Genomic DNA, 19,012 nt, shown 5'->3' with positions numbered 1-19,012 from the left:
GCTATCATTTTAAATAAACATGTCTCTCCCTAAACAAGAATTTCATTATCAGAAGAAAGAAAAAAAAAAATCCTGGCACGTCAGGTGCCTGTCCGCTAGGATGTCTGTTCAGCATCTGTCACCTCCCCTTTGTGGTCTGATGACCTTGAGTTTATTGTCTCCCTGTATTTACTCCTGTTGGCATCACCATTCCTCTTTATTTTATTTTATTCCAGGTGCTGGGGTTCCCCAGTTCCAACCGATTGCCCTGAATGGCCGAATTCAGGTCCTCAGCAATGGGTCTCTGTTGATCAAGCACGTGGTGGAAGAAGACAGTGGCTACTACCTGTGCAAGGTCAGCAACGATGTGGGCGCGGACGTCAGCAAGTCCATGTACCTCACGGTGAAAAGTAAGGAAGACGAGCTCTTCATTTTACCTAAATAGGGCTCTGGGGCTTCCATTTTCAATGGTCTCCACGCGCACTGTTTAAAAACAAAGCAAAGCAAAATGTGGTTTGTTGCAGCTGGGGGGTTGATGCTTTCCTGTCTTAAACATACAGTTGAAGAGGATAGTAGAAGTCCAGCGACTGTCAGAATATGCAGAGTGTGCATCAGAATATGCGTCCAGGGCAGGGAACCCTGGGCTTCCCTCCCTCTGCTCCCCTGGCCATGGGTCCAGGCTCTGAGCAGTCCAGCAGATGAGTGGGTTGCTGCCTTTGGCACCCCGATTTCTCTCCTGTTGATTTTATCCTGGAAAAGCCTAGTGCATGGTCTCAGAGGTGTTCTTTTCAGAGGTCTCTTCATGCTTTTTGTCATTTGCAAGCTTGTCCACAGATTTCCTTCTTTAAGATCACTGTAAAATCAAGAAACTGGAAACCTCATTATCAACATACATCCCTACAAGAAGATAAAGCATGTAGGACTATACAGTATGTATACCATGTTGCTGACAGATCTTATAGGAAAGGGTGAAATTATTTTTATACTTTGGTCGCTAAACCACCAAAGAAAGGACATAAAGTAGACCAGCTTCTACTGAGCATTGCTCACTAGCAAATGGTTGTACATCCAGTTTACAGTGAATGGCTTATGTCTTTCTTCATTTATATGCTTTTCTACTGGATAGATTGAGATTTCTTCCTGACCACAAGCTTTAATCAGACTTCCTCTTGTTTATTTTAACTATGCTGTGTATAGGTTTTCAAGGATCTCTACCATATTATTTATTAGGAGATTGGACTTCACAGTGAATTTCAGTGCTGTGTGTGAGAGAGACAGAGACTTAAAGACTAGCTACACAAAGTCTAGTATCCAGTCTATTTTACTAAAGAGTTTATTCCACTTAATCTATTTTTTTCTAATACGACAATGAAAATATCAAGCTATCTATTGCTATACTTTTGTATCATGGACAGATTATAGTTCTGAAATAAGGTTGTTTTGAAATATTAATATATTGTGAACATATCAATACATAATTTGACTGCTAAATGTCATATTCTAGAGAAACTGATTTGCAATAATTAGAGGACAAAAAGTCACTTAAATCTAAAGTTGAAGTGGTAATTTTAAAAAATAATAAATTGATGAAATATGAAGGAAACTCAAGATTTGAGGACCAACATTGACCAATATTGATCCATCTTTCCCCAACAAAAAGAATATGTTTTGCATTGCTTTAACATTTTAAAAATTTTACATGCAAAAAATAGCATATTTTAATGAAAAATGATTCTATTTTCCAAAACAATAAGTGAGAACAGGAGCATCATTTTACATTTTTACAAATGCTTTTAAAACTTGGTTTTAGAAGACTGTTCAGTTCTGATATGTCTTTCTACATTTAGACTGTTAAAATATATTGTTCTGGTTGAATTAATAAAGAAAATTTAGCTTTGTACAGACATATTGCCAGAAAAGGAAAGAATATTTTAGTAGCTTTCTCAGATAATTGTGGATATTCTTCAGTGATTCTATACCAGAACTCAACCAGTCATTGTTTTCCAGAAAATAGTTGCCATGTGGAATCTGAAATAACATTAATGGATTTTCATAGTTGGTTACACTATTCCATTGGTCTTTCTTGCCCTTTAATTAGAAACTTTACACAATCACAATTTTGTAACACATGATGAAATTGACAGTGAACATCACTTAGTTGTGTCCCGCTCTTTGTGACCCCATGCCCTATACAGTATACGTGCAGTACAGTACATTTCTCCAGGCCAGAATACTGGAGTGGGTAGCCATTCCCTTCTCCAGGGGATCTCCCCAACCCAGAGATTGACCCCAGGTCTCCCGCATTACAGGTGGATTCTTTACCAGCTGAGCCACAAGGGAAGCCTGTAACACACTATATTGGTCATTTTAAAACCATTGGCTCACTGAGTTACACCAGTCTAACAAATGTTTGACTGAGGCATTTCACTGGTGGTGGTGGTCATTCAGTGGCTAAGTTGCATCGCACGCTTTTCGACCCCTTAGACTATAGCCCACCAGGCTCCTCTGTCCATGGGATTTCCCAGGCAAGAATACTGGAATAGGCTACCATTTCCTTCTCTAGGGGATCTTCCTGCAAAAATCACATTCATTAATATTACCACTCATCTCCCGAGCAAGGTGTTTAAGAATAACGTATTTAAAAAAAGTTTTTTTTTTCTATCCCACTCATACATATCTAGACTCTAATAGATATAGAACCCTCTGAAGGATGTAAATACACTCAACCATGGACCTTGCCTTTAATGAATGAAAGAATTTATGTTTTGAGAAAGGAGACAGCAAGGCAGGAGTAGAGCCTGCTAATCACAGTGCAAGGAAAAGAGTAAGGTGCACAGAGATGCCTAGGAGGACAGCACCATCATTTTGAGGAGATTAAGGAAAGTATCAGGGTGAAAAAATCTTTAAAAATGGGTAGAATTTGAAAATGCAGAAATTGAAGGTGTCCCCACATCTCTCTCCATACTTTTGATGCTGGTATTATAGTAGACATGTGACCACAAAGATGTCCACTTCCTCTTAATGGGCTTTCCTTCCTTGGGACCATCAGGCCTGAGTGTGGACAGCTCTCATCCAGCAGAGGGCACCCCTGTCAGGACAGAAGGTGGGACATCTGGAACACACAGGTTCCCATCCCCTGTAGAATCAGTGACTACAGAACAGCACCCAGGGCGCCAGAGTTTAGTCCTGAAGGATGCAGTTCGAAAGATAGAGTTGTTGAGGGTAAACAGAGGCAAGGGAGGGAGAGAGAGAAGATATAAGAGATCAGAAGACTCAAAGTGAGAGGTGACTGTGTTTGAATGTTATACCAGGAGTGGAGGGGACCAGAGAAAAAAATTCACAGTAAGTGTTTGTTTGGCAAAGACAGATGTTCTTAGAGCTGGCCGATCTTGGTCTCTGTCTCTCAAACCATACAGACTATTAGCAGAGAGGTCCATTTATGAAATAATTCATTTCACCAGTTCTTGATAACCCTCGGGTAGCTTTGTACAAGCTTGAAGTCGGGAGGACAAGGGGATGACAGAGAATGAGATAATTGGATGGCATCACCAACTCAATGGACATGAGTCTGAGCAAACCCCAAGAGACAGTAAAGGACACGGAAGCTTAGCATGCTGCAGTCCACGAGGTCGCAACGAGTCAGACATGACTGAGTGACTGAACAACAAGCTTTGTACATAATTTCAACTTCAGGCATCTGGTATCTTTAACCCTCTAAAAGCACAATGTTTAAACTCTGAAAAGCAAAAACATAATTTTATGAAGAGATGTAAAAGCACAGAGACAGAGGATATACAGTGACTCTGTTGCTCCAGTGATATCATTTAAACAAAAACAACAGCTAACAGACGGATGGCTTGCACTTGTTCTTAATGTACTTGCTTAACAACACTAGTAAGTCTGTAAACACTGACAGGTTTAGGCTCAGCACATGGTCATGGGAGACCTGCCAGTTGGTGTGTAGATAGTTTTTACCAGGAAAGCAGGAGGCAGTGGGAACGGAGGGCCTCCACTCTGGCCTGGCACAGTCAGAGTTGGCATGCAGCTGCCAAGCAAGAGGATTGTACGTCCCTGCAGCCGTGGCGGGATTATACCTGACACTGCAGCAGAGAGGTTCTGGGCTCCTATTATTTGATGCTACCCAGGCTTGCATCAGGCACGATTTCTTTAATGTTTCAAAAGAAACTGCACTGCCTTCAGTAAAAATATCAAGTATTCTCTCTTTTCTATAAGTCATTAAAAAAAAAAAAAACTGGTCTGCAAATATTTTTAAATGCAATAGGACAGGGCTTTCTACCCAATCGGATTTGTCAGGAAATTAAGGCAGCTTCTCAGATGAACACTCCGGATGCCCAGGGAGGCTGGCGCTGGATTTTACATACACTTTAAAGACATGAACACTACTACTAGAGCCTGGTGTGGAGGAGGACGCAGTGGATGCTGGGAACCAAGTCCTGGCGCAGATTGGGTTTCCTGTCTGGGAAGTTTTCTTACCACCGCTCCAATGATTTCAAAACCCACCAGTCTAATAATAAAGCAATTTTATGAGTGCCTCCCTGCTGGCTCCCATTTTGGAGTCAGACATAAAGAGGCCATGGGAAGGGAAGATAGCAGGCAACCACATTTGGAATCAAAGGTCATGAGATAGAAAGCCATCATGAGATAAAAAAATAATCAGTGCATATCCTTCCAGCTTTGTTGGTATTCCTGCTTCTGGTTCAACATTGTCATCTCAGTGCTGATTTATCATTTATGAAAGATCATCCCAGGGATAGGGACCCAAAACACCAGATAATGTTCAGGACTTTTGGCAAAAAGGACAGGGGAACTAGGCTTGACTTTGAATCAAATGTGGCCTCTGGTGACCATGCTACACCCCTCACCTCAGGACCATCAGGGGCTGCAGAAGTCTCTCCCACTCCCACATCAGGGACCACTTGGGATCTGGGGAATGTGGTCTTTCATGCTAAGATAACAATTCCTGAAGCTGTGGAATCTTTCAAGTGGAAGAGCTACCTTCTCAGGTGCCAAAATTGCAGCCTCCACTGTCCCAGGTTTCTGCCCTGGCCAATCTGAGCCTGTGTGCCTCCGGGAACACTGCTTTCCATGTGGATCTCTAGCCCACGATACCAGGCAGCTCTTCTTTCATCCACCACTCTCACAGGTCCCTTCTGATCCCCACACGCTGTGCAATAGAGCATCCCTCATCAAACAGGAGCAGGCGCTTCCCTGCAGAGTCTGTTACTCGTGGAATCCACCCTCCCCCATCTCTGGATCCCAGAGTCCACCTACAGGTTCCAGTTCCAAGCAGGTGCCTGGGTCCCATGCCATCTGATCTCCATGTTCCCAGAATGTAGGGACGCTTGAGTGTGCCTGCACCAACTCCGGTCAGACAGTCCCCAGGTCCTGGCTGTTTCTGGACAGTAACATGATTTGACCTCAGGCTACTTCTTGTCCTATTATTGCCAGAGTGGGTGTTGGGGTGGAATACAATATTTCATCACTCTACACCACCACCCCAAATAGAATCTGTTCATATCCACCCTTGGACAGTCCATTCAACCCTGCAACTTCCTGCCCTCATGCGCCACCTCAGGACCCACAGGTTCACCCATGAACACCTGCAGCCTTGCCCTGTGATGCTCTGGGGGGAGGAAGGTGCACTACCCCAGGCTGACCCCAGGGAGGTCATGTTGGCCTGAGGCCATCCCACAGGGCGCTCCCAGGTTCCCCTGGTCACTCTGAAAGGCCACGCTGTACTCCAAGCATAAGAGATGCAGGTTTGTGTTTTCTCTTTGTTTGGGGCTCACAGAAGTAGCAGACTCACATTTGAATACTCTGTTGTTCAGTCAATCAGTCATGTCTGACTCTTTGTGAACCCATGAACTGCAGCAGCCCAGGCTTGCTGTCCTTCACCATCTTCTGGACCATGCTCACATTCCTGTTGATGATTCTGTCCAACCATCTCATCCTCTGTCACCCCCTTCTCCTCCTGCGTTCAGTCTTTACCAGCATCAGGGTCTTTTCCATTGAGTCGGCTCTTTGCATCAGGTGGCCAAAGTATTGGAGCTTCAGCATCAGTTCTTCCAATGAATATTCAGAGTTGATTTCCTTTAGAGTTGACTGGTTTAATCTCCTTACTGTCCAAGGGCCTATTTAAAATTTTGTGTTCCTTAAACTGTCAAGATAGCTTATGTGTGTCTTAGTCTAATGCTGCTGCTGCTGCTGCTAAGTCACTTCAGTCGTGTCCGACTCTGTGCGACCCCATAGATGGCAGCCCACCAGGCTCCCCCGTCCCTGGGATTCTCCAGGCAAGAACACTGAAGTGGGTTGCCACTTCCTTCTCCAATGCAGGAAAGTGAAGAGTGAAAGTGAAGTTGCTCAGTCGTGTCCTACTCTTTGCAACCCCATGGACTGTAGCCTACCAGGCTCCTCCGTCCATGGGATTTTCCAGGCAAGAGTACTGGAGTGGGGTGCCATCGCCTTCTCCCAGTCTAATGCTAATGCTACTTTCCCTCTATTATTTTAATTCGGAGAGCTTCTAAATCAAACCTTCTGAACCTTGATTCCTGAAACCTGGAGGACTGTGAATGAGGCCATGGGGTTATGCAGTCCCTTGAAACCCTATGTAAAAATGTATGTGTTTATCTGGGGCGGGGGGGGGGGGGAGTGGAGCATGTAGCCTTCATGATATCCTCAAAGGGATTTGTGATGCAAAAAAGGTCAGCGTGACTTTTCTAGAAAATCAACGCCCAGATGGCCTCAAATGAAGACTGTGTGTTGTACTTTTCAGGCAAATATCTCAGAACATCGGGCTGGAAGCTACAAGCCCACAACGATAGGGTCATGCAGGTGGAAGACGAATAAACAACCATGAACCCGTGGCAAACTAGCTATTATGGAAAACTAGGTTTTGGTATTTCTTTATCCAATGAAAGAGCACATCCACATTTGTAGTGCAGCCTTGGGGCTGGTGAAACATAAATGGATCAAAGGCATGTATAAACACCCTGCGATCAGCCGTCAGGCTCCAGACCACTGCCTGGGTTCCGTCTGGTCCAGCCCGGCGCGCTATGCAGGTGACTCACCCTCTCTCCAGGACTGTGAAACATGGAGACAGTGCACACACCTCTCTCTGTGGCTGCAGTGAACCATCACGTGTGAGGGCTCAGCCAGACACGTGGTTGGTGCAGGGTGAGGGCAGCTGTCGTTGAGCTGGAGGCTGTGACTACTGGTGTCATCATCATCATTCCTAAATTACACCCCCCAAGATGGATCAGTGCCTCCAACAGACTACAAGGTGTCCTGATTCAAAATCACCCAGTTTACACACTTTCCTAACTGTGGGGCCCATCTCCACAGTATCCAACACATACATGTATGTGCAGGCTCATAGCCCTTGCCCTTCCCATCTAAAGTCCAGTTGACAAAAGCAGCTTTGCAGCTTTTGTGATGATGTCTGTGTCAGAAGCAGAGGATGGAGCAGAGCCTGAAAAAGGAAGCATGGAGAAGTGGAGGGACCTGTTAGCTGGCAGGACCCCCCAGCCAAGTGGCTGTATTGCCAATGGTGGGTGCTGGCTCCTGCCAGGGAGAGCAGCTGAACATTTGCATCTCACATCTTCACTGAGCCTAGAGTCCCACCAGCTGAAGGTTCTTGGTATTAAGAGGGGATCTGTGAGATGGGAAGGCTACTAGAGCAACTACGATTTGTCGCCAGCCTCAATTTCAGTTCCCCTCCTCTCTAAACATAAAGTGTTAAATTGTGTCCTCCTAAAAGTCATAGGTTGATGTCCTAACCCCAGTACCCTCAATTATAACCTTGTTTGGAAATAGGATTTTTAACAGATAAAATATGTAGAAGGACGTATTACTGGAGTCCTGTGGACCTCAGTCTAGTAGGACTGGTGTCACACAAAAAGGGGAAATTTGGACACAGACATGGAGGGAATCAGCCATCTGAAGACGAGACATTGGACTTGGGCTTCCTCGGCCAAGGGAAGCCAGCAGAGGCAGGAAGGATGCTTCCCTCAGTCCTTCAGAGAGAACACTGCCTTGCCCACACCTTGGTTTCAGACTCCTGGCTCCAAAACTGTAGCAGAATAGATTTCTGTTATTTAAGCCTCCAGTTTGTGGCACTTTTTAATGATATCCCTGCATGCACTGAGTGACAGTAGAGATGTTTGGCTAAGTCTTGTGTTTGACTCAGAGCAAACACAGCAGCTGGGTCACCTGCCCCAGCAGGTAAATCCCAACCTGTCTGAACAGGTGGATGTGAACTCTAGTCTGAACCAACCAAGGGCAGCCTATTCCCTTTGAGAACGATTGGTTTAAGGATGGGCATGTGACCAATTTTGGTCAATGAAATGTAGAAGAGATGTATGATCATTCTGAAAAGATTTCTCTAGTCTTCATAGTAGACTCTGCAAGAGATACACATCTTTTCATTCTTGACCCTATCTGGAGGTGACACCTTGATTCATGGTGACACTGGCATTTTCTTGAGGATAAAACCAATACATAAAGGAAGGTAGACTAAAAACAAAAAAAAAAAGTCCTTGTTTTCCATTAGTAACCCCGTATACTTCCTAGCCACTTCCCCATAATTCATCGACCCTTTAAGTCCAACCCCTCTTTTTTTGTTAAAAGGCTACATAAGCCCCTGAGTCTAGCCATTTCTTTGAGCTTCATTTTTTTTTCCTGTGAATTCCTGTGCATGTAAAATTGAATAAAGTTGTGTGCTTTTTCTACTGTTAAAAAGAAAACCAGAAAAGTAGAGATTTGTCCCTAATCTGCATTTGCAATCTCCCCACCTCCGATTTCATCATTGTCTGAGAGGACCAGTTATTTGATGGCTTTGCTGTCTCAGCCAGTATGGGTCAGGGTATTCTCATTTACAGCTGGAAGCATCCAAACTAAATAGAAAGCAGACAGCAGGTCACAGGACTCAATTCCACCATCGCTGCTCCTCTCCCAGCAAGTCAGGCTGAGCACAACACCCCCGAGGGATGGAGGGGTCCTATTTGGGTTGAGCAACCCAGTCTAAACCAGAATTCATCCAGCACGCTGCTCTGGGTTAGGGGAGCAGGGGTCTGCAAATGACTGACAGCTGAGGGTCAGTGGCAAGCTGAGGACCTCGGGCACATCCCAGAGTGGGGGTCAGTCCCTGGTGGATGGAGAGTGAAGGACACCAACAGCATCTTTTCAATGTCACCAGACTAGTATTCCTCTGTGGGAAAGAACATGTGTTTTCCCTCCTTACTTCTTTTTCCTCCTTCTTCTGTTTGGGGGCACCCTTCCACTCAGCAGCTGAAGTTATTTTTGCCAGTTCGGGGTAGTCTGCTGTTTCAAGGTTTCTGGGGGTGGTGGTACCAGCACTCTGGGTCCTCAGTTATCAGTTGCCCTCCATACTGGCATCCACTGAGATGCCTGCAGACCCACCTGGTCACTGCCTAGCTGCCCACAGGAGCCCCTCTTGGTCACCCCGTGACCTTTTGCATTGTTTAGTAGTCATCCAAGATTTGGGCAGATAATATATGCAAATATTGGGACTTTCACTCTCTGTGACTCCCTTCTTTCTAGAATTTCCCTCTAATTTTCTAACTGCCTTGGCAGTCCTTAACTCTGCTCTCTGTAGATGAAGCTAATAGGCTTTTACTACTAATTCATACCCCAATTTAAATAGTTCCCTGATAAATAAATAAAACCGGACCAGTTTTATCACAAGCTCCACCAATTCATCTGGTCTGCCATTCGCTTTGTGAACAGGTGCATGGAAATAAGCTTATGGCAAGGGGAGGCTTGGAGGCTCCCCTGTGACGGTTAATACCACCTTGCATGCAGGTATCTGGGCTATAAGCTCACTTTTCTCCTGGGGACTCCCAGGTTTGACCTTCCTCGGGGACAATCTGAACAACTCATGTTAGGACATGTCCAAAGACAGTGCATGAGAACGCTGATGAACATTTGCAATGCAAGGGTGGGTCACGGAGGGGTGCCTGTGGCCACCAGGGCAGGGACCAGCCATCTGCTCTTTGCAGCTCCAGATGTGGCTGCATCAGAAAGACAGAGAGGGTGTGAGCAGTGGGCCTTTAAATATATATATTTTCCCACTTATTTATGTAAATCCCCACATGCTTAGCCAAGTGATTCCAGCACATAAATGTTAGATGTTCACATGTGTGCATCTGTCCATTTAGCTGTTGATTTTAGGGACTGTTATGGGGGAGCACAGGGGCTTCCAAGGTAACTTGGTGGTAAAGAATCTGCATATTAATGCAGGAGATAGAGGAGACATGGGTTTGATCCCTGGTTTGGGAAGTTAGATCCCCTGGAGAAGGAAATGGCAACCCAGTCCTGTACTCTTGCCTGGGAAATCCCACGGACAAGGAGCCTGGAGGGCTACAGTCCATGGGGTCGCAAAGAGCAGGACAGGACTGAGTACGCACACATGCGTGTTCTTCCATAAGATAGTCACATCATGTTAAGGGGAGGTATGGCCCTGCTATATTGTATTTTTCAGAGAATAAACATGGTGTAAAGAAGTGTGTGTGGTGCCAGGTTGGCCAGTGGTGAGTTGGTGACAGTTAATGTATGTCCTCTTGGTTAGGCTATGGTGCCCAGTTTTGGTCAAACACCTGTCTAGATGATTCTAGGAAAGTATTTTTTGGGTGAGTTGTTGTTGTGCAGTTGCTAAGTTGTGACCAACTCTTTTCAACCCCATGGACTGTAGCACACCAGGTTTCCCTGTCCTTCACTATCTCCTGGAGATTCAAGTCCATTGAGTCAGTGATGCTATTGAACCATCTCATCCTCTGCTGCGCCCTTCTCCTCCTTCCCTCAATCTTTCCCAGCATCAGGGTCTTTCCAGGCTCTTCACATTAGGTGGCCAAACTATTGGAGCTTCAGCTTTAGCATCAGTCCTCCCAGTGAATATTCAGGGTTGATTTTCTTTAAGATTGACTGGTTTGATATCCTTGCTGTCCAAGGGATTCTGAAGTCTTCTCCAGCATCACAATGAGATTAACATTTGAATCAATAGACTCTGAGGAAAGCAGATTGCCCTCTATAGCAGCGATCCCCAACCTTTTCGGCACCAGGGACCAGTTTCATAGAAGAAAACTTTTCTCCTCAGACCAGGGAGGGAGTAAGGGGCTGGTTTGGGGATGATTCTGGTATGTTACATTTATTGTGCATTTCATTTCTACCATTATTACACTGTGATATGTAATGAAATAAATATACAGTTCACCATAATGAAGAATCAGTGGGAGCCCTGAGCTTGTTCACCTGAGCTCAGGTGGTAACGTGAGCAATGGAGAGTGGCTATAAATACAGGCGAAGGTTCACTCACTAGCCTGCTGCTCACCTCCTGCTGTGTGGCCTGGTTCCTAACAGGCCACCGGCCAGTACCAGTCTGTGGCCTGGAGGTTAGGGACCCTTGCTCTATAATGTGAGTGGGCCTCATCCAATCAGTTGAAACTCCTTCACACCCTTCCCTGAGTCTACAGCCTGCCCGCTTCCAGCCTGCCCCCAGCCTTCATTATGATGACCCTGCTCCTCAAGACAAATTTACATATACCTCCATCTGATCAGGAGAAGGAAATGGCACCCCACTCCAGTACTCTTGCCTGGAAAATCCCATGGATGGAGGAGCCTGGTAGGCTACAGTCCATGAGGTCATGAAGAATTGGACACAACTGAGTGACTTCACTTTCACTTTTCCCTTTCATGCATTGAAGGAAATGGCACCCCACTCTAGTATTCTTGCCTGGAGAATTCCAGGGACAGCCTGGTGGGCTTCTGTCTATGGGGTCGCAGAGTCGGACATGACTGAAGCAACTTAGCAGCAGCAGCCATCTGATCGGCTCCCTTTCCCAGAGGACCCTGATGAACAGACTTTGATGCTAGTAGCCGGCAGCCCAGGAAGGACTGGGTTTCCCCATCTGCCTGCAGCTCCACAACCACAATGTCTGCCTCCAGGAAGTCATCCATCCTGACAGGCTGTAAGTCTGACATCATTTATACAGAGTTAGAACCAAGGATGTTCTCAACAGGTCCTCGGGGTTTGCTGCCTTTTCATTTAGGACCCTATTTTAAAGGTAGAAATATGCATTAATACCTCCTGTATTTGGGTGCAGGAAGCTGGCTGCAGAGCACTTGGAATTAGCACCTATGTGCTCAGTCATTCGGTCACGTCTGACTCTTTGCGACCCCACAGACTGTAGCCCGCCAGGCTCCTCTGTCCGTGGGACTATTCAGGCAAGAATGCTAGAGTGGGTTGCCATTTCCTCCTCCAGAGGATCTTCCCAACCCAGGGATGGAACCTGTATCTCTTGTGTCTCCTGCACTGGCAGGTGGGTTCTTTACCACTGAGGCACCTGGGAAGCCCCCACACTACACCTGGTCTTAGCGAGAAGGCTGGGGGAGGCCAGAAAGTAAGGACAGATGTAGAATTGGGGTGCAGCTGCAGGGGGCCCTCTGCTGACCCTAGGCGAGCTCTGAGGCTCATCCGGCCCTTCCGAGCTGTCTGGTGCTGAGAGGCTGCAGGCCTCGCCTCGGAGATGCCAGGGCCAGTACGCATGCTCACAACCCAGCCTCTCATTCGTTTACCACCCGAGTCTTGAACGTGCGGCCGTAGCCCTTCATGGAAGTAGTGCTTAATGACTTCCAGCAGCCTCCATGGCCATCACCTGTCAGGAATCTTTCAAATGTTCTCATTAGCTGTGAGGTTGGGAGCGCCAGCCCGACCCCGCGCAGCCCAGCGGCCAGTGGTCGAGCCATCACGGACGCTGCAGCGGTGCCTGCCTGTGAGCGTCGCCCTCTCCCTGATCAGCAGCAGAGATAAAAGGAGGCCACGGTGAGGCTGGCTGGGGACTCAGCCCCTCTGGCTTGGCTCTTCTCAAGGAAATGTGACATGCTCGCATTGGGCACTGTGTTAGCTAGCTGTTCATCACACATGTCCACTCTGAGTATGGAGGTTTAAAACTGTTATAAAGCAAACCACAGACGATGCACCGAGATAACGGAAATCTTATCTCCAGCTCACCCTACAGTGCAATACACCTTCTCGTCTCTCTTTACACCTGCCATTCCCGCTTCCACCTGTCCTTCCTTAGCCTTGATGGTCTTCATCTCCTTTTTCGCAGGCATGCGTTTTTGTTATCATCCCTCAGTCGTTCAGTTGTGTCTGACTTTGCAACCCCATGGACTGCCCCGTGCCAGGCCTCCCTGTCCCTCACTGTTCGCCGGAGTTTGCCCCCAACTTTTCCTTAAAACACCAAAACCTTTCACCTCTGTAGAAGTGTTTCAGAGATACAGACACAGGAATACTGCTGAGGTTCCCAGACGCTGACTGGATGAAGCTCAGAACAGAGACAGTGAAATCCTGGCCTTCCCTAGGTCATTCTGGCTGCCTGGCCCCTGGAATTGAAGAATCCTGCAGGTACATGCAGTCTCAGATTTAAATGCAAAGGTCAAGATGTCAAGGTCACTGTGAGTAGAGACTGCAAAATCAAGAGGTGACATTGTGCTTGGGCTTAAAAATCAATGAGACCACAGCCTTCACCTGGATCAGCTCTGCCACAACTGAGACTTCCGACCCTTTGTTGCATGGAAGCCTCCTGACCCCAAGGCACAGTGCCAGTGGTCTGGCTTTGAGGGCCAACCTTGATACAGTCTTTGGAGGGATTGGGGTCTCCTGCCTGGGAGCTAGCACCACCTCTGGGTTCTGGCCCTGCAGACAGGCACTGTGGCCTTTCCCCACCTGGGGCTCCCGTCTCCATCTCCATCACGCCAGTGGCTGCACAGTCAACATCAGCTACTTCAAGCGTGGGTGCTCTGAAGCTGCAAAGCCAGCCTCCCAAGCTGCAAAGAGAGGTGCTATTGCATCCCTGCCCCTGGAGACCTGGCCCACTCCAGCTTTCAGAGTGACAGCGAAATTCATGCACAGCCTATAGGAACCTCCTGCAGTATTGGTTCCTCCTTGTTCACAAAGCTGCAGACCCTCCATCCAGGAAGTCTGAAGTCGCCAGCAGTGAGGGACCCCACCTAGTCCCCTGGTCCTGCGTGAGGCTTCAACTCCCTCCAACAACCCAGTGAGAAGCTCATGTAGCTTTGATTTGAATGCCTCTATTGATGGAAAACTCACTACTTCTACAGGCTTCTTATTCCAATTGAAATATCATGAATATTTTTTATAATACTATGGTAGAATTCCTACATTGTTCTACAAAACATACTTAGATACTTTCAATATATGCTAATTTCCAACAGGGCTGCAGTTTGGGTTACTCACTCTGTTTGCAGTGTTTCAGATGAGAAAACTGATATCCTGAAAGTTAAGAGGAACTCAAGGTCATATATATAGACTGATCAACTGGTCCCGGTTTGCCTGAGAATTCCGGTGTTAGCCTTAAAAATTCAGTGTCCAGAGGACTCCTCCCACAGCAGGAAGTGAAGAGCTGAGGTTTACATCTTTGCCCTCCCAGACCACATGCACTCCTTATGCCTGCTTTTCTGGTTCTGCTCTTCAGAGTCTGAGTCACTGCTCCATGCTTTCTCTCCACCTTAGGTTTTCCCAGCCCCCACATTCTGAGCAGGGCACACCTGGCCCAGAGTCACTAGGGCTGAACCCTCCTCCTAGTCAGACATCCAAAAGGTGGGTATGGAAGTCTTGCCCATGTTCAGTCACTCCCCCTGGACATTCTTCTTTTTTATATAATTTTTATTTATTGATTGATTGATTTTTGGTTGTGTTGGGTGTTGGGTCTTGAGAACAGGCTTCTTGCTCCCGGTCTCCCCCGCCTCCTTGGTCTCAGTGCAGGCACCCGTGTCACCCTCCAGGCTGCCAAACAGCTCTCTGCCGGGTGGGGGCACCTGTTTGATCGGGCAGCAGTCTACTCAGTCCAGCCCCCTTGTGCTCTATCCATCCCACCCTCTCCAGCGAAGAAAGCATTCTAGCCCTTTCTAAGCCTTTTCCCTCCTGGATAAGCCCAGAGGATGGAGCCAGAACGGCCATAGAATTAACATCAGGACAACCCTGTATGTCAGCCCTGCACTCAGGCCCCACCCCAGGGGCCCCTGCTCCTTAGTGAGAGGAAGTGCTGGCATCTAGTTGAGGTCACGTGCTGGCACCCCACTCCAGTGCTCTTGCCTGGAGAATCCCATGGACAGAGGAGCCTGGGGGGTTGCAGTCCATGGGGTCGCTAAGAGTCCGACAAGACTTGAGCAGTCGCTCACTTTCACTTTCAGTTTTCACTTTCCATGCACTGGAGAAGGAAATGGCAACCCACTCCAGTGTTATTGCCTGGAGAATCCCAGGGACAGGGAGCCTTGTGGGCTGCTGGCTATGGGGTCATACCGAGTTAGACATGACAGCAGCAGCAGCAGCAGCAGCAGAATCTCACCCAAGGTGTCAGAAGACCAACACGCTGCCTGTCGCACAGAAACACTGCTCTGGCTTGCCAGCCAGCAGGGCTTCCCTGAACCCATGCGGGCAGCGAGGGAACCCCTTCCCTTCCGGCAGGGGAGCCAGGCGGGTGGGAGATTTGGGACATCCAGACAGCATGGTGCAGGTTCACCTGCTCTTGTCCTACCCCAGCATCTTGGCCAGACGAAGGTACTTACAGATCCCCGTGTTCAGCTACTTGGTCTTTTTATCATCTGCTCTGGAGAAGGCAATGGCAACCCACTCCAGTATTCTTGCCTGGAAAATCCCATGGACGGAGGAACCTGGTAGGCTACCGTCCACAGGGTCGCAAAGAGTCGGACACGACTGAGTGACTTCACTTTCTTTCTTTTGGGTCTTCATCGCTACACGGGCTTTTCTTTAGTTGCAGAAAGTGGGGACTACTCTCTAGCTGAGGTGCACAGGCTTCTCAAAGCAGTGACTTCTCTTGTTGCAGAGCATGGGCTCTAGGGCACGAGAGCTTCAGTAGTTGTGGCCCGTGGACTCAGAAGTTGCGGTTTATGGGTTCTAAAGCACACGCTCAGTAATTGTGGTGCACAGGCTTAGTTGCCCCAAGGAATGTGTTATCTTCACGGATCAGGGATCAAACCTGTGTATCCTGAAGTGGCAAGTGGATTCTTTACCACTGAGCCACCAGGGGAGCCCTAGACATTCTTCTTGAATCTTTAAGGGAATAGGAACCTGGATCTCACGGGAGCTCGAAGACTGTTCTCCCTCCACCACCCCCATCCAACTCATGACTAGGTCATGTGACAGCAGAAAACATCATGGGTCCGCCCAGTTTCAGAAGAATGAGGGGCTTGGAACCCATAGCAAACCCGAGGTGTACTTTCCCTGCTCAGTGAGGCTTACATACAGTGTCTTCTTTACCCCTTGACTCCTGGGATCAAGAGAAGGAAAATTTATGAGCTCTGCCTTCCCTGGCCATCCTTCCTGCCAGCACCAACATGGAGAGAGACACAGAAAGAGGCAGACCGTGCTCAGGGCGCCTGGCAAAGTTTCCCTTGCCTGTTCCTTTCCCCACGGGTCTCCCTGCGGGAAGGGTGGAGGCGGGGGTCCACAGAGGCCACACAGATGCCCAGCAAACTACGATGAATCGGGCTACATTCTCAGCCATCCATAAAGAGCTCGGGTAAATCCTGCAAACATAAGGTTCCGGGATACTAGGCTTCCTCTTATTAGGATAATAGCCTCCCTATTGTCCTAATAAGGTCCTGTCATTGGAGGGATAAGCAAGCTCCCAGGGCTGTTTACTGCCTGCTCCAACCATCAGCTCAGCTTTGATTTAAAGACATGCACTTTAATCACCCATCATGTGTCATCACCCTGACAGGCAGCTGCAGCCGCAAGACACAAACACCAATAAATCATGCTGAAAGTCGGGGCGGGGGGGGGGGGGGTGCGATCCTTTGTTGATTTTCCCTCCCAGCTATTCCGAAGCAGCTGGGCATCCTCAGGACAATGGGGCAGAAGGGAGTGGGCTGGAGGTAGCTGTGGAAGGCAGGAGCACCCCTCTTTCCCTCTCTTGGTTTCCCTCCTGTGGATTCCCGGTGCCTTGCCAGACTGCGAGGCTGAGCCCTTGGCCATCAGTGGATTGGACACTGCCTTGTGAAATAATTGCTAGGACGTGAGCTCTTCTGCATGCAAATCACAACAGCACTGAGCTTTCTTGCTTTTTTAAAACAGTGCTTCCGTCCACTCCTCTACTGGCTGCTGGAGAAAAGTGAGCCTGTTATAAAAGGCACATCTTATCACCCCCATGGCCTTTCTGCCTGCCTGACATCACCCCCACACGCCCTGCCCACCCCCACCAAAGCAGGTTCCCACCAGCGGGGGCTGTTCCTTCATCCCTGAAGCTTCGACATACAGACCTTTGATGGAGAACACCGTCAGTGGCTCTCATTCTTTCGGAGTTTATCTCTGAGACCCCACAGGACTGCATTCTGTAAAAGGAAATGCAAAATGGGAAAAGAAGGTTAAGAGAGTGACTAAACAGGAAATAGCTGATGGCTGCGCAGTTGTGAATTTTAATAACTTCTGCTGAAGCCATATGATAGGAGACATAGGCTTCTGGGCCCTGAGGAGAAAACAGTCAATTTCCACCTGACTATCTGTGAAGACATGGTCTCCCCATGCATTGTCTACGGTGAAATGCAGAATCCACGTGGACATGGAGGTGCCTTTGTTTTCTGTTTCCCTTTGGCTGGGCATCCTGGGGATAACAGGCCTAAAGGACCATCATAGATAGGAAAGGCACCCAGACCCCTGAGAGGTCCCTCCCTCGGCCCCTAGCACAGGTCACTGTCGCAGCCCTTCCTAGGACACGGGGGTGAGGGGCTGCCAGCCAGGGAGTTCACCCTGCACTCTCCAAAGTCATGGACTTTGATGCAGGAGCACAGGTGCAAGAGTGAAACATGTTCTAGAATCTTGAGAGGTACCATGTGCTGGGCAGGGCAGCCCATGCATCTTTTAGGTTCCAGCACTCAGAAAGCCCGTGCTCAAATCAGTGCAGTGTTGTCCTGGTCTGGAAATTCTGAACAGTTTTTACACAAGGGCCTCTGCATGCTCATTTTGCATTGATCCCTGCAAATGACATCTCCTGCTTACCGGTAACCCATGTGAAACCTGCCTTGGTAAAAATGCTCATTTCTTTTCTTCTCCACTGCCTGTCACTAGGTTAAAAAAGAAAACAAAGTGCATAAGAAAGTAGATTCTGTGCGTTTTTAAAACTTGAAGTATAGCGAAGTTTCAGATGTACAGCAGAGTGATTCCGTTTTATACACACACACGCTCATACCCAACTCTTTGTGACCCCATGGACTATACAGTCCTTGGAATTCTCCAGGCCAGAATACTGGAGTGGGTAGCCGTTCCCTTCTCCAAGGGGTCTTCCCAACCCACAATCCAGGTCTCCCACATTGCAGATGAATTCTTTACCAGCTGAGCCACAGGGGAAGCCCAAACACACACACACGCACGCACGCACACACACGCGCACGCACACACACACACACACACACACACACACCCCCCCAGCCTACTGGGTTACTTGCTTAGTTGTGTCTGACTCTTTGCAACCCTATGGACTAACAGGCTCCTCTGTCCAAGGGATTTCCAGGCAAGAATACTGGAGTGGGTTGCTATGCCCTTCTCCAGGGGATCTTCCTACCCCAGGGATCAAACCTACATTTCCTGCATTGCTGGCATATTCTTTACCACTGACCCAGCAGGGAAGCCCCATTTAACTTTAATGACTTCATAAAAGCCTTGTATTCAAATACACTCACATGGAGGGTTAAGGTTTCAATTTCAGCAGGACACAAACTTTCAACCCACAGCATACGGTGTAGGTGGTAGCAGCCATGTAACCTTCTTGTCCAGTGTTCTTTTGAGGACCAGGTGGCCCTGTAACTGGTGTCTCAGATGGAGAGGCCTCTGCAGATGAATGCCTGAAGTTGAAAGGTGATGATTCAGATGGTAAAGAATCTTGTCCTCAATGCAGGAGATCGGGGTTCGATCCCTGGGACAGGAAGATCTCTTGGAGAAACGAATGGCCACCCACTCCAG

General features: G+C 47.9%; 1 protein-coding gene across 1 annotated transcript in view; it reads left to right on the top strand.

Moving 5' to 3' along the window:
* Nucleotides 1-19,012, top strand: part of DSCAM (DS cell adhesion molecule) — a 679,278-nt gene that overhangs the window by 451,605 nt on the left and 208,661 nt on the right. The window contains exon 11 of the mRNA XM_069597968.1: nt 216-389. Within this exon, the coding sequence (XP_069454069.1) occupies nt 216-389 (174 nt within the window). The remainder of the gene's footprint in view (nt 1-215; nt 390-19,012) is intronic.

This window comes from Ovis canadensis, chromosome 1, assembly GCF_042477335.2.
Source record: "Ovis canadensis isolate MfBH-ARS-UI-01 breed Bighorn chromosome 1, ARS-UI_OviCan_v2, whole genome shotgun sequence".
NCBI lineage: Eukaryota > Metazoa > Chordata > Mammalia > Artiodactyla > Bovidae > Ovis > Ovis canadensis.
This window is presented reverse-complemented; position numbering and strand designations above follow the sequence as displayed.